The sequence below is a fragment of the Phyllostomus discolor genome, chromosome 2, assembly GCF_004126475.2.
Source record: "Phyllostomus discolor isolate MPI-MPIP mPhyDis1 chromosome 2, mPhyDis1.pri.v3, whole genome shotgun sequence".
Classification (NCBI taxonomy): Eukaryota; Metazoa; Chordata; class Mammalia; order Chiroptera; family Phyllostomidae; genus Phyllostomus; species Phyllostomus discolor.
The window spans coordinates 72,354,926-72,372,045 of record NC_040904.2 but is presented as its reverse complement, the minus strand read 5'-3'; the positions used below and the strand labels follow the sequence as shown (position 1 = coordinate 72,372,045).

The window sequence follows — 17,120 nt, the reverse complement described above, 5'->3', positions numbered from 1 at the left end:
ATCCACTAAGCCACACCAGCCAGGGCCAGAGTTTTAACCCTATGGGCCCAAAAGTGCATCTTGAAATTCTAATAATGTCTATGATAGCATCATTCCACAATGGCATATTGAGACATTTTTGTTTTAGAGTTTCCTGCTAAAGATTTACATAATCCCTCAAAATAATTAGCTTTTTGTTGCAAGAAAACTGCTTACCTGGGAAAGTGCAAAGTGCAAAGAGAACATTTCCTCTACGGACCCATAATTGTGTTTCTGCACACCTTATGGGACTTTCACAGACATAGGAACATTAAATTGAAAATGATTGAGTGCTCAACACACCACAGATGCCCAGCAGTAGAGATTACCCAGAGTCAGCTTCTTGTTACAAAAGCAAAACCAAATACATTCAGTCTCATATCTAAGATAAGCACTTATGTGCTTCCAGAGAGTCAATGAGTGATTAAATTTGGAAGCCATGAGATGGAAGAAAAAGACAATATGAGTCTCAGAAAAGAAACACAAAAGGGAAGGAAAGCACACTGATACATATTTTTTAAAAATTATGTAAACTTCCCAATATTATACCTTTGAAAACATTTTAGAAGAAATTGACTATATTACCCTTAATTTAATTAATTGAGACAATGTCTCAATTAATCTATCTCTCTAGACATCAGATATAAGTAAAGAAAAAACACTCTAAATATCCTGTAACCTTCCTTATCCAAGGACTGCCATTGCAAGAGTATCTTTAATGATAAGGAGACCCTCATTATGTTTATGCAGCCAATTGTTTTGGAAACATATTAGGCATAATATTTACTAAGAAATACTACTTTTAAAGAGTGTTTACTTTTAATTTATTGCTTATTCTATTTACTCTATATGACTTCCCACTGTATTCCATTGCATTGGCATGCCATCTGCATTAGTATTGTTTTTCAGTATTAACCTACATTCTTAATCTTCTTAAAGTTATATAAAATTAAGGATATAATATAACCTGCTTTTTAAAAATAAATGTATATAACAATTGAGTAATTATTATATAGCTAATCACAAATCTAGGTAGAAACTAGATATGTTTAGAAACTCTTTAGACCATATTTAGATATACTAACATTAAGCTTACATAACTGGTAATTTACAAGTATTTGATAAATAGGCTTTCTTAGTATTTTATGAGAATACTCTCATTCTTGCCAACCTCATCAAGTTATTGTGAGAAATCAATATGATCGGAGAACTGAAAATACAGTAAACAAGGTAACATACATTAGTATTGTTAAAATTTTAAAAGGGGGTATTATCCCAATTCTACCATTTATCAGTTGTGGGAATGGAAAAAGTCATAGAACCTATAAGACTTATCATCCTCTGATGATACCACAAAATGGAAATTATTATGAGTCTTTGTGAACCTCTTATAACAGGATAGATGTGTGGTTTAAATAAGACAATAAGCATCAGTGAACTTGGAAATCTTTGTCAAAACAAGACTGTACATCACAGACCGTGGATGCTCAACCACTCACGAGACATGACATTCACTTCGTTCTGGTTAAGGCCTCCCATCTCTCCTGCTTTGTCTTCTCTGTCAAAACTCACTAACTGATTAGTTCCTTCATCCCAGTAGAACTGCTCTGGAGTATAGCCTTTCACACATTTGTTGTACCAAAACTCATTCTATTCCCTTCCAATGCTCTCCAGTTGTTCTGAGAAACTCCCTACCTTAACATTATAAGGGCACTGTTCTGTGGCTCAAAATAGTCCAGTTTCCCATTTCTAGCTATATTATATTTTAGAGGGTTCATGCACCTGCCTCTCTTCTAGCAGCTCATAATTTCTATTTATCCTCAACTGAAACAGCCATGTTGGTCTATCAGTTTTGACATTACTTTAGCCTGGATTTCTTTGCTGTTCAATCATCCGTTTGAAAGTCACAAGCCATCATCCTAGAATGTATTTATTCTACTTGGAACCTTCAATTTCAAAGCCATGGAAGAAATCTGAGATAATAACATAATTTTCAGAGTTGTCATAGTAGCCCAATATCAGAATGTGTATTAAATATAAAACTAAGAATTCTGAGTTTAAAGCTTGGTTAAATACACTGCTCATAATTCTTATAAATATAATTTATCATCGTTCTCATGGTTATTATTTGTTATGAAATGACATGGGGCAGAAATGTTATATATATTATCATTAATTTTTGAAAAATTGTTCACTATATTTTATTTTCTTAACCTTATACAATAAAAATATTGAATGTAGAATAGTGAACCCTAGTGTAAACTACGGGCCTTGGGGCAATAATGGCATGTCCATGAATGATGCCAGGCCCATGGGTTCGTTTCCTGTGGTAGTGTACCACTGTTGCATAGCATGTGGACAGTGGTGGAGGCTGTGCATGTGTGGGAGCAGGGGAATTGGGGAACTCTGTGATTTCTACTCAGTTTCACTGAACCTGAAATGGCTCTAAAAAATGAGGTGCATTAATTTTGAAAAATATTTTGCATGGTTATGTGACTTGTCCAGGGCCAGTGAGGCCAAAGATATTCACAATATTCATAATTCAAATCTAGTTTTGTATTTCTCTTGCCACTTTACCACATACTATTTGTGCCTAAGAGCATGATAGGTTAGGCATTATATCTGAAGATAAACAACAGGCTGATTATTAATTAGATAGCTTTCAATAGCATAGATGGTAGGTGAGAAACAAATTTTGTAAAATTAACATCTGTTATTCTTTAGGTCAAATGATATACAATTGCTAATATTGTAGAGCAATTATTTTTCTTCAAAATTCATATTTTGTCTTGTTTTGGCATTTCACTCTGGATGGTAACTTGCCTTTTTTAACTATTAGTTTGTCTTGTCATTTCTTCTGGCTGTGACTGAGTTGTATGACAATTAGAAAATAATGTATAGTTGGCAAAAAGGGACATGTAGGCTGAGGAAACTGACCTGATATAAAACTGTTCTGCTTTCATTTGAATCTCATTTTTAATCTCTATTATGCTAATTGAAAATGCATCAGTATGTTCTTATTAGATTTCTTCCTAAATTCTTGATAATTTAAAAAATGGCTGCTTAATGGCTGCCCTAAGACACCTCACTAGTTGTTATATGGTATGCGATTTGTCTTTCTAAAAATTAAAATCTTTCCTTTTGTACAGTATAGGGATCTAGGCAATTATATATACTAAATTAATGACAAGAACACAAGAAAAAACGTGCTTACCAGAAGGTAAAATAGTAAATAAAACATAAACATTGTGCTGGATACACAGAAAAAATGAACAATACCTACAATTATTTTCTTTTATAGAATAAATGTCCAATACACACTTAATTGAATATGTCCCACTGCTTTACTAAAGTATATTTAAAAGTATTAAACATTGGACTTTGGATTAAAATGAACAGTAATTCCTTGGTTATAGAATGTGGGGTACAAACCCACACCTTTTAAGGTCATGACTTTAATGTAATATAACAGCTTTTTATTATTTTTATTATACCCCTCTCTCTTCTTCTCTAAATGAAAAATGGTCCTGTCTGAAAGCTGTCTGGGAATGCAGCCAAAGAAAGAAGAAGATTGAAAAAACTCTGGGGACTTGAAAGCAAAGTGGTTGGCATTAGTTCGGTCTTCACTTTAAACTAAAATTAAAACAGTTGACAGACATGTACAGTAATCTCTCTTTTAAGGAAAGAATAGAATGCCTCTATAGCAATGTCAAGTGGAACAATTTGGTCCTGGCCCAAGTTATGCAGCTGTTCAGTGGGAAAACAGCAAAAAGGCTTCAGTACAAAGCAGGCGAGTAAGGCAGGATTGTTCATCAAGAGTTACTGGGGCCCTCACATTTACAACAAAGAAAACGACATTAACATACAGGACTGCAAGTTACAAACATTTTCAACACAAGTTCAGCCACACTATCTTCTGTGATTCATACAAAAGATAGCAGTATTTTGTTCATTACCAATATGCCTAACAACCTTGGATGAATCATACATTAATCATTTTGAAAGAAACAATAAATATTTGGTCATTGATTAAAGATACTATTTATGTCAGCAACAAGTTATAAGGAAACATATATCCATTATCCATTTCTGAGTCCCACTTGCTCATTAAAGGTGGATCGGGTAAATGGAAGGGTAATAGAAATTAAGGGTTTTGGGATCCAATCAACTGGGCCAGTGTTGCTTGTCAGTGACTCCAAAATAACAAAATGGGAATCAAGTATAATTGCTCCAAAGTAATGGAGCAGAAATTTGGCAGTAAAATAGGAAACTCAGACCTACCCATTTGCTATTGTGATATCACATGCTTCATTTCTATTCCCACACTTTTCAGGCTTTTTGATCCTATATTAAAATATAAATAGCCTTTCTATTATTTTTTTTTTTATTTTATAGCTTCTGTTTGACATAAATTCCTTTCCTTCTTTCTCTTCTATTTTTCCTGATTCATTTTCTGAAATGGGCAATCCTCCCATTACCTTTGCTTCCTCACCATCTACTATTTTCCTGATTAATCCATTTCAATTTGCCTTCTGTTCTCTCTGCTCTGGTGAGACTGTTTTCTTTATGAGCAGTAACATTTCCTTTTGGGAAAATTCAATGATTTCTTTTTAGTCTTCTCTCTTTTTTTTTTTTTTTTGTTCTATCTGCTTCATCTAGCACTGTTGGAGATATAATATAAATTAAAGAGAAGCTAGAAATTAGACTGTCTTTAAAGGAGTTAATGCCTACATTTATTGGACATGATTGGTACTTTGAAACTGTAGAAGAGTAGATTTCAAGATGATTAGGAAAGACATAAGAAAACCAATGTTCTAAAGGCAGTAAGGAACGTTAGCTATACCTTTAATGCTAATGGCCTGGCAGTCTACAAGGGAAGCTAATGTTAAAAACGAAGATGGGAATGAGAAGACAATATAAGAAAATAATATACATTTACTTGTGTACCACATTGGGACCTATAAGGGTAAAGAAAGAACATAATGACTGCACTGATTAGAGGTTTTCTATATGCTGTAAACTCATGCTAGAAATAGTCTGGTAGGAATTTGGCAAGTTTTGAGTAACAGAATAAATATAGAAGAAAGTCTGATAAAAGAGCATGAATAGCAAGAGTAAGACATGTCTTGAGACTGGCTAGTTCTTCACCTTCAAGCTTCTGAGGGTTCAACTTCAGGGCTGAAAATCATTGTAGGACCCATGTTAGTTTTTCAAAAGTTACTTTCTAACATAACTGGCACTTTATAGTTGCAATAGAGATAGTAGAAAATAGCTTAAAGAATGTAAACTTTGGGTGGATAAGGTACATATACTTGGAAACAAAACTATGGAGGGAAAGTAAAAGCCCAAATCCTTTGCTATGTATGCCTTGATCCCAATTATGTTAACTTTGTGTATTCCAATGCTGAACCCCGAGGTTTTATGGGAGAACAGAAATGAACAAACAAGACAGAAGCATAAAAAGAGAGAAGGAAGAGAAACAGAAAGAGTCAGAAAGTAATATGCAGAAGGAATAGGAATGAAGATAGAAAAGAAAGTGGAAAGTTCCTGGTGCTAGGTACACAAAATCAGGAGTAAATAAATTTTGATTTAGGTATGTCTAAAGCTGGCTAGAGTCTGCTACACGTCTTTCCCTATTTAAGGTACTGAACTTGAAGCCAAAGCTCTTGTTAAAATTTTAATACTAGCATGCACTGTCACATTTTGATAGCATATTGCAGTTGAAAAATGTTTTGTATAAGCAATTTAATTTTATCAGATAGTAAGAATTATTAAAGTGAATTGTGAAGGATATATGCAGAAAGGCTACTAAGGTAAAATATTTTACCTTAGGTAAAAATGTTTAAAATGCTTAAATGTTTCTTAAAAGATAAATTAATACATTAATTCACAACTGCTCTTTGAATCTGCATCTTTATATCTCTAGGAAATAATTACTGAAAGAAAACAGTTTTAAAATACCAAAACTATGATAAGGAAGTATAAATATGTTTAGTGTTAAAAAGTACAATGCTATGCAATTGAAGAAGTTAACATTTTAAACTCTGTCTTAAAACTTTTAGAAAAATTTCTCATAGAATAACATGAAATCTACACTTAAATAACAAATATTTTTAAAAACAATTTTTTAATAATTTGACTTGACTTGGTATTTCAGGATTCATAGGATATATTCCAGCAGTGAAATTGTTGGGTCAAAAGGCAGATCCATTTTTAATTTTTTGAGGATATTCCATACTGTTTTCCATGGTGGCTGCACCAATCTGCATTTCCAGTTATATACAGAGAAGAATTAAATCTTAGTTCTTAAAATTTAAATGAAAATGCAAGTCAATTGGAAAAAAAATTTTTAAATCAATCAATTTATGCTAGACCTAGAGTGTTACTACATTAGAATGTTCAAATGGCTCTCAAATAATATTTGAATAATCTATATTTGGATAATCCATACTGATTTGGGTTTTGTATAAAAAGTAAATTTTCTATGAGTTTGCAGTTTATAAACATGAATGTGAAAAAGTATAATTCTAAAGTTGAAGTAATGTTAGGACTAAAGTATTCTAATAATGAAATACAATTGAAAATGTTGGGCTTGTGACACTTTTCATTTACATTCCCTCCAAGCAAATGACATTCACAAATTACATTTTGTGAGAGCTATCACATAAAAAATTAGAGTTGATTTCCCCTATTAAGAGACTGCTTCCTCATCTAACTTTAAAACTTGGGCACATTTTGAATACGCTTCAATATTTTCAAAGCTTTTCATGGAATAGTAAGTTCAATAATGTCTAACTTTTATCAATCTGATGACATAAACAGGGACTGATTAAGCTTACTCATTTTCAGGTTGAAATATCTTACTGAGAAAAAAAAAATCACAGCTGGATACCGTCCCAGAAACTTCACTAGATGACAAAGAAAAAGACCAATCTTCCACAGACACTTAATGAAGACATGGTTCAGGGGGTTTTCTGTTCTAGAGATCATTTTGCCCACCAAGCCAAGACAAAAGCAGTGTTTTTCTACAGTTAAAGCCTGTAATCAATGCAGGATAGAAGAAAAAAAAAAGAAAAAAAAGAAAAAAAACCTTCATTGCTCATTAAATCACTTACAGTGGTTTTCCCTTGGATTCACAAGTCAGAATTAAAGGCTGTCCTTCTTGTGGAAAGGGAGTGGATGGTATAATCTTAACTGATGGTGTATCTAGAAAAAAAGTGAAAAGAGCATTAAACACATATGACACTATACATTTAGTAACTGTACATCACACTGTGTGTTCATGCTCTTTTTTATAATTGTGTACATACAAAAGGGATTTTTTAGATTTGGTGAAACAAAAGTATGTAATTTTAAGAAGCTACTATCCTGTCCATGGAAAGCTAACAGAAGTATCTGAATATTTGATGAGCACCACTGTTGTATTTTTTCTGAAATCTGAATTTAAAAGTGAAATTGCAAAAAAAATGGGTTCAGATGAATATCAAGCACTTCATACAATTGTTTCTTCAACTATTTATAGACAGCTATGAATACTATTATTGTGGACTGAATGCATTTTTGTACATTTGAATAACAACACTTTCATTGTTGCAGGAATACCTGAAGCTTATAATAAGGTATCCACAAAAAACTCAAGATCAACTACTATCTCACAGCATTATGCAAAATCTTTTTGAAAAATGCAATAACACAGTAATTGGTACATGCTGCTTGCTCTAAAGTAGTTAGGAAGACATTCAAAATAGTTATTTAGAATATTGCTAAAAGTTAACTTTTTGTTATACATGTTACAACATAATTGTTAATTATTTCCATTTAGTAATAAAATCACCCTTAGTGGAAAAAGATTCAAGAATACTTTAAGACATTTATATTTATAACTTTATGCTATGTAATATTATTTAATAAACATAAAGATACATATTTCATACAGAAATCAAAAATAAGCTAAAGAAAGGGGACAACATAAACCATATCATTTCTTCATGAGACTTTGCTAAGTCCTGGCATCATGTATCCCACAGTCAGCATGGAATTGCCTTCTCCTCTTATCTCCATTACAAACAACATAGTCTCTGAGCATTCCTGATAGTCAAAGTTAGTCACATCCTTCCCTTAGTTGTGATGGAAGAATGGAAATATCCTGGGGTTATAAACACACTCTAACTTTGAAGCCAATTAAATAAATATCAATCAGCTGTTTAATTTTTATTTCTTTTTATTTTTAAAATATTATTTAGTTATAGAGAGAGGGCAAGAGAGGGAGAAAGAGAAGGAGGAAACATTAATGTGTGGTTGCCTCTCACGTGCTGCCCATTGGGGACCCAGCCACAACCCAGGCAAGTGTTCTGACTGGGAATCAAACTGGTGATCTTCTGGTTTGCAGGCTGGTGCTCAACACACTGAGTCACATAAACCAGGGCTAATTTTTAGGTTACTCTTATTTCAGAAAAATATTTAGACTTGTCACATATAGAAAAATAAACCTTATAAACTATTTATTCTTTTTAAACTCATTCTTTTCCAGTCATTTTAACAAGAAAATACATTTAAGGTAATCAACAATATTATCCAGGTTACAAACAGGCATTCCATATATATCATAGCAAATAATTTCAGTATAAGATTACCCAGGAAGAAAAAAAAAGAATTTGAAGAAATATGACACATACTCATCATATTTTAATTAGTAGGAAAAAATAAAAGATTTAAATACACCACTATAATTTCTATTATTATCACAGTTAATGACTAGACTTCTCATATAATTTTGTCTTCAAAGCAGAACATTTTTTAAAGTGAAGAGAAAATATTTTTTAAAGATTCTATCCATTTATTTTTAGAGAGGGAAGGGAGGGAGAAAGAGAGAGAGAGAGATACATCAATGTGCGGTTGCTGGGGGCCGTGGCCTGCAACACTGGCATGTGCCCTGGCTGGGAATCGAACCTGCAACACTTTGATTCACAGCCTGCGCTCAATCCACTGAGCTACACCAGCCAGGGCTTGAGAAAATATTAACAATTATTCAGGGAAACAGCTGTGAGCAAGAACAACTCTGGGCAAACTGAGGTCTATGATTTTTTGAAATTTGACTATGTATATGCATAACAAAATTTTATTTTCTTCTGACAATTTAAAAGAAAGCTTTATTTCCAGAAAAAAAGTAGCAAAAGAGAGATCACAAAAGTATGATTTTGGGAAAGAAAATCGTGTTAATTTAGGTGTCTGTGATGGGTAATTTTATGTGTCAACTTGAATGCATCATGGGACACCCAGATATGCAGCCAAACTTTACTATAAGTATTTCTGTAAGAGCATTCTGAAGCAGATGAATGCTTATTAATGTTTCATTTTAAAATACAGTTTAATACTATTTTGTATTAGTTTTATGTTTATAGCATCGTGGTTAGATGGTCATATACTTAACAAATTGCTCTCCCCAATATTTCCAGTACCTACCTGCCTCCATACATAGTTATTACAATGTTGTTGACTGTGTTTCCTGTGCTATACTTTACATCCCCATGGCTATTTTGTAACTGCCAATTTGTACAGCTTAATCTAGAGAAGATTAATATTTAAATTGGTAGACTTAAAAAGCTGTTTGCTTGAAATAAAGTGGGTGGCTCTCAAATAATCCGTTGAAGGTTTGACTAGAACAAAAAAGCTGACCCTTGCCCAACTCTTTCTATAAATTAAAATGTTAACTGTTTTTGAGCCTTTAGGCTTGAACTGAACATCCTGGGTCTTGAGCCTGCTGGACTTCAGGCTGAAATGACATCAGTTCTGACTCTCAAGTTTTGGACTCAGAATAAAAATAAATAATTGGTTCTTCTTGTCTTTTGCATGCTGACTCAGATGGAAGATTCAGAGACTTGCCAGACTCCATAATTGTGTGAGCCAGTTGCTTAGTGTGTGTGTATATATGTGTGTGTCCATTCCCACTATTAATTCTGTTTCTCTGGAGAACACTAACTAATACAGGATCCTAACAGACAGAAATTGGAACATGTTTTTTTTGTTTGTTTGTTTGTTTGTTTGTTTTTTATGAGGAGTGAGCTCAGAAAGCACTGAGAAATGAGGGAGAAAGGGAAGGAAGAAAATTTAAAAACAAAAACAAAAACTGTGTTATTGAGCCGATTACACCAGAGATGACTGGTGATGACTTGGGGTTAAATCCTGCTGTGAACTCTGAGAAACAATGTAGGGCATGCATCAGAGTTATGTTCCTTGATGGGCACAGGAGTATTTAGGAAGTACAGGTCTGCCCAGAAGATATCCAGACATACAATATGAAAAATAGCACATCTAGGGAAGAAAATACAAGATATAACAAACATTGTACATAGGACAATAATGCCTCAGTCCCCTTCAAAGTAGGCACCTTGGGACCTCACACAGTTCTCCCAGTCACCATCAGCTGCCCCATTTTATTTTCCTGAATCTCATCAATGGTTGATGAGATTCCATTCCTCCATGGAAAAGCCAATAGTTGCAGGGCAACACATCTGGGCCGTAGGGAGACTGAATCGCCTGGGTGACTGGTGTTTTGCCAAAAAACTTCATGGGACATGGACCATGAGCAGATATTTTGTCGTGATGAAGCTGCCAATCATCAGGTGCCCTTAGCTATGGCTTTCTGAATCATCCAAATAGTTTCCATGGAGGAATGGAAAATATGATGCACATTCATTGCTGTATTCGCTGTAGTCATTTTGAGTGTGACGGCCACACAGTACACATGCTCACTCAACAGCATCTACTGTCCCACACTGACTAGTACAGTGAAGTCATCATTGTTCACAAATGTGCATTCCAGTCCACTCTCCTTGGCTGCTAGGTTATATCATGTTGTGTAAACCACTCCCATTATATTAACAATGGCTGGACTTTTCCCAGACCTTGTTTTTACCAATGCTCATTAGTTCTTGGTGAGAATTGCTCTGGAGGGAGGAGGGAATGTTATCTCCCTGGCACTCCTGGTTTATTTAATGCAAAGGAATGGTGTGTGTCAAAGGAGTATGGATAGGAAAGTATCTGTTTCAATTATGTAAAATATACAGTGGCAGGTAGCTATTTGAAGAGAGGAAAACAGAACATGGTCTGATTTCTCCTAGCACTGCACTTTTTAGATTAAATAGTTTATAAGATACGTAACAACTTGTGTAACAAATAGTTACTGAAGCATGATTCACCATTCTCTTCATATTCAAAATTCAGAATTCAGTTATAACTACATGCCAAGGCAGATGATATGATCACATGTATTTCTACCAAACATTTATGAAGACCACCACATACCCACTAAGTTACCAAAATCAAGGGATATAATACAATACTCTTATTTCACATCAGAATATTGATGTGAAATAAAATATTGATTAGACGCAAATATTCCTAAGAATTATCCCTAGGTTATATTATTCTCCATCACTTACCCCCACATTTCTGACTCAATTCTTACATCTCTAATTACTTTTTCCCAGATTCGGTTCAGTTATCTTCTTATGTTTAATCTTTAGATATTGAGATCACCAAGAATGTGATTCACAATCTGTTCTCACATAATTTTCTCTAGGACCTTTCAGCAATATGCATCTTTTCAGTTTCTCTGTCCTCACCAATCACTCTCAGATTTATATCCCACGGCAGTTCTGTGCCACAACCTACACTTACGTGTATGCAGCACCTATTCGCTATATCCACTGGAATATCTAAAAGACATGGAACATTTGATATGTCCAAAATGAATTCAAAATCTCCAGCCCTCCTTCAATATGTTCCTCTTCCAGCAATCTCTGTTCTACACACACCACCAGTCTCCATCCACTACATACAGGACACACCTCTTGTTCTTTCATCTTTTCTAAATCAATCAAGTAATCACATCTGGTTGATCTACCTCCTAAATAATTTTCAAATCTCATTTATCTTTTTATAGTTCCACAATCACTTCTTTTATCTGCTTTGCCATAATAGTGATCTCCCTTGTACCAATTTTCCACCCCTCTAATATTTCTAGAACTAAAGAAAATTGTGTTCAGAAAACATAAATGAGATCACATCATTTTTCTGGTTAAAATATTTCATGGTTAATCTTTGCTTTTAGGATTCCAAGAAAAATCTTTAGCTACCCTTGCTAACAACCATTTATTACTCCAAAATTTGGTCAGATGCCTCTGCCACATGTTCTGCTTTTCACCTTGTGTAATTTTTAAAAAGTTGCTGCTGTATGCTCAGTGTCTGTCAGTGCTTCATACAAAACCCATGCTTAACAAACAAATTATTAAATAAATGAGACAATTTTATGTATCTTATTATCAGATTGATACATTAATTATGAAATATTAGAAAAAATAATTGAAATTTGTTGGTGCCTGGTATGTGTAAAATTAACCTTAAATATTCATATCACAAACCTTAGGTTAACTTTTACTAAGCTTGTTTTTATTTATTTTTTAAATACCACTGCATTGACCTTTGTTTATTCTTTTAATATTTTTTACTGTTGTTCAAGTACAGTTGTCTCCATTTTCCCACCACCTCTTCCCCCCCACCCACCTCCACCTCCCAACCTCAAACTTCATGTATTCTTTACATGTTCCTCGATGACCCTTCCCCTTTATGTTAATTAAATAGCAATTACTGACTTTCCTCCTTGTACACATTTTCTGTATTAGATATCATTAGGTAACACCTTTTCAGGATTAAGAAATGGAAAACTGTTTTTTAATTAAAATACTATGTACTAATTTTCTCATCTGATTTTGGCAGGGAAAAAACTCAATTTATGAAGGAATTTATTTGAAAATTCACCCAAAATTCTATTTCCATGATATATGAGCATTCCTCTTTAAATATATCATGTTAAAAACATCCTCAAAATTGCATTTTTAACCATGTCAAACACTACAATGACATGGTTTTACCCCAAATCTGATTCCATCTCAATATATATTTTTTTAGTAACAGGAAATGATTTGGTCTATAACAGGTTTTTACTTAACACTACAGATCTGTCATTATTACTGCTATTTTAAATTCATCACTCATATTAGTATATTCATAAGGGAGTTGATCAAGTACTCCCTTAGGTTAAAATTAAGGTAGAGTTAATTTAGTGAAATATGAATGACATTCTAAAAATAATACCTTTAAATTGGTATAGAACTTCTAAACTCAAGTGTCTCAGATAAAAAAAAGACAAAACAAAAATTGTAACCACATAAAAAAGGGTTAATTTTAACTTTATAACTTCCAGAATTTCACCAAAATATTTATTATTTTAATAATTGAATGCCTTTTGTAAATATTTTGTCTCATATATAACTGGGGAATCAGGAATTGCACAATGCATAAGAGATAATAAGATAATTTTATAAAATAATCTTAAATTTCTACATATATTATGCTATTAATCTTTTTCCTAATGAAGACTTGAGTCTGAATAGAATGCAAATAATGCAAAATTAAACCTTTTATTATATGTATATGTTATGCCAAATTATCTATTAAAATATAAAAAGTGCTTTTCCCATCTATATTTATTTGTAAATTTTATTTGGCTGTAGTTTTTCATTTCAAATACAGCCAAATCTCAGTTTCCAAATGTCTCCTGTCTTGAACAACTAGGTTCTCAGCCAAGCTGTTCATGGAAAATACATCTCGATTGTCCAACAAAGCCCAGGTTCTTGCCCCGACAGACCTCTCGCACCGACACCTGTTTGATCAGTCACACATCTCTCAGGCACCGCTCAGTTTTTGAACAGGAATCCAGAACAAATTAAGGTTGAGAACCCAGGTTCCACTACATATTTCAAAGTATTGAAATTATTTTTTGAGCAAAACACATTTTTTATTTAAAAGGTTGCTTTATCCACCACACTTTGAGCATTCAAGATCCGGGATCTTAATCTATTGAACTATATGTCTCCAGAGCCTAATACAATGCCTTCTATAATCTAAGAGTTCTTTAAATTTTGGAAGAATAAATGAATGAGCTACTTTCTATTTCTCTCAGAATGAAGCAAATGAGGAAGTGTTGCAAAAGCTCATAAAATAAAGATATATACACTTATCTACAAATACTATTTTAGTACTTCTTCAGAATTAATCTTTAATAAAAACATGAAAACACACTTTTTTCTTAAATATTATTTTTACTTCTGAAAAATTTAGAAAGAAACAGCCCTAGCTGGTGTGGTTCAGTGGATTGAGTGTGGGCCTGTGAACCAAAGGGTTGTTGGTTCACTTCCCAAACAGGGCATATGCCTGGGTTGCAGGCCAGGTCTGCAGTAGAGGGCGCAGGAGACACCTGCAACAACACATTAATGTTTCTCTCCCTCTCTCCCTCCCTTCCCTTCTTTCTAAAATAAATAAAGTCTTTAAAAAAAGAAAATAAATGAAACAAAATTACTATCAAAAGATATATTAATAGACAAATGTTCTTATTCAAAAATTTAAAAGCTTTATTAACATAGGAAATAAGGGCATCTCTCGTTCTATTTCAGTGATTCAGGATTTGAAATAAAGTACAGATATCTAGTAGGGTGGATTTTCTATATCCTTAACAATGATTTCAGCAAAGAGAAAAGACCTGTGGTGAAGCTACTATTAAATCATCTCATGGACAATCTTGAAAGTACAAGCTATTATAGCATTTAGTGTCAATAGTTCAACAACATTATTTATCTATCACTAGGGGTTTTTCAGGTTAATAAAAGAAGTTAAAAGTCAAATGTTTTACCAAACAAAAAGCCCTTACCCCTTCATAATAATAACAAAATATAACAAATGTAATTCTATAAATATTGATATAGTTCCTAAAACATTCAAAGTACAGTATTATACTCATTTATATCTATTGTTTTACTAGAATTGTAACATTGTAAGATGGTAACATTATACATTGTAACATGCACACTGCAACAACTGAAGTTCAGGTGTTTTCATAAGTGGTATTACTCATTGCTTCTTATATGCTTAGAAAAGCTAGCTCCTCAGAGCAGAAATGGTCTCAATATTACTCACTGGTTTATCCTGAGTCTTTGAATAACTCCTGGACCTGAATTAAATATTTCTTCAATAAATTCATGAGTAATGACTTTTGTAATTTTTCCAACTACTTGTCAGGAACACTAGTGCATTATAAAATTAAAACTGTCATAGCTATCTTCTAAGAATAGTAAACAGTGGTCAAGTACTTGGTAAATAATAGAAAATACTATGAATGCTCTATATGCATTGGTTCAGCGAATACTTTAGACAGCACACAGAGAAAGTCTGTCATTGACCTCTTATATAGACCATGAAACCAAGACCCAGAGGGTCTTGAGGTATCAGAAAGGTCACTAGTCAAATTTCATCACTAGCAAGGACATTTTGACTCTTCTGAAAGCTCATTTTAAAAATAAGACTGCATATCATCATTTAAGGGACAAAATGAGAAATCAAAATTTATTGTGTCCCTAAACATTTTCAAGTTGTCTATGTTTGGATGTTGTTTTAAGTAAATGTTATCAAAGCACCATGGAAAAACTTCACCATGAGTATGCAAAAAGAAATAGTAAATAATGCAATGAATACAAAGATGCACATTAATACAAATATGTTTTAGGTTTTATAAATCTGCCATGGGAGGGCTTATGCATTCAATGTTTATTTAACAAACATGCAACAGTAGTAGAAACCGCATAGGTTAAGTCAAGTGAAATGACATGCAAAGCTATACAAACTGGTAGAGTTAACTTAGTTTTTGTTTGTTAGTCACTTTGTCAATTATCAGGTTTATTTTCATTACATACATTAGCTAATCTTTGAAATGTTCTCTTACATATCATTTTGGTAAATATGAGAAAACCAAAATCATCACCATCATCATCAAAAAGTAATTATAAAATAATTCTTAAATTTTGTGGTATATTTTGAAATATATTTAAATTGAGTAAAGTCAAATAAAACAGTAACTGCATAGTTACAATAGATAGTTTCCAGGAAATTTCTCCTTTAGGCTAAGGGTATTTTATTTGTAGCTTTTATTATTGGAAAGAAAACATATTTTAAAAATTGTTCTTATTTTCTGGATATAATTAAGTTTGATTTCTATCAGTGATAGTAAGTAATGTGTGCCCTAGGCAAAATTATAAATATTTAACTATTCCACAGGCTCCCTGTTTTTATTCCCAAGCTTTTCCATTCTCCTCCACAATGTACAGATCCCACAGAAAGTATTAGCTGAACTTCTTTGTATTCATAAAGAATATTACTTTCCAATTAATAACAAAACAGAAATCCAAGCACTTGTGTGATGCATTATCTGATTTAAATGCTTACAAAATACATAAAGTAGGTACATTTCCCTGAGGAGGAAATTGAGGTTTAAACTGACTAGTATGAAGTCATAAAGAGAACCTTGCTTTCCAACCTATCCTAATCTGACTTCAGAACTTGAATATTAAAATATGCAATACTGATTTTCAAAGTCACGCTGTACTCAAAATATATTTTCTTAGAAAGTTTATATTTCATACCAGAGATTGTGAACCTGTATTTGGACACTAAACATTAAAGTTGTGAAAGTATGGCTCAGGCCTCTACGGGCACAGCTCACATACCGCCTTGAAGAATCAGTGCACTTCCATTGCCACCCACTAATGGGCGGCAGCCTCCTAGGCTCAAACCAAAAACTAAATTGCAAATTACAAACTCATGGGAATCATAAAGAAAATTAAAAAGTTATTTTGGAGGGCAGAATAAAAGTTTCTGTTCTGTAATAATCACTTAAATCACCGACCTTATTTTTCTTAAATATATGCAAAAATTTCCCTCCTTAAAAAATTATAAGATTAATCCTCAGAATAATATTTGAATCCAATGGTCTCAATTTTAATTTTTGAGTCTTATTAATAATAGTTCTATTTTTAAATATATATTTCATAATTCGTATTTTTTCTTAGAAGTCCTCCAAAAAACAAGGAGATATCTTACTTTTAAAAATAGATTTAGCCCTGGCTGGTGTGGTTCAGTGGACTGTGAACCAAAGGGCTGTTAGTTTGATTCACAGTCAGGGCACATGACTGGGTTGCGGGCCAGGTCCCAAG

The 17,120-nt window shown here is 33.0% G+C and overlaps 1 protein-coding gene across 3 annotated transcripts in view; it reads right to left on the bottom strand.

The window, feature by feature from the left end:
* The window catches only part of CADM2 (cell adhesion molecule 2), a 1,092,572-nt gene that overhangs the window by 135,538 nt on the left and 939,914 nt on the right, over window positions 1-17,120 (bottom strand). For all 3 annotated transcript variants that reach the window (XM_028504686.2, XM_036017949.1, XM_036017950.1), the window contains one exon: window positions 7,134-7,224. In XM_028504686.2, the coding sequence (XP_028360487.1) occupies window positions 7,134-7,224 (91 nt within the window). The remainder of the gene's footprint in view (window positions 1-7,133; window positions 7,225-17,120) is intronic.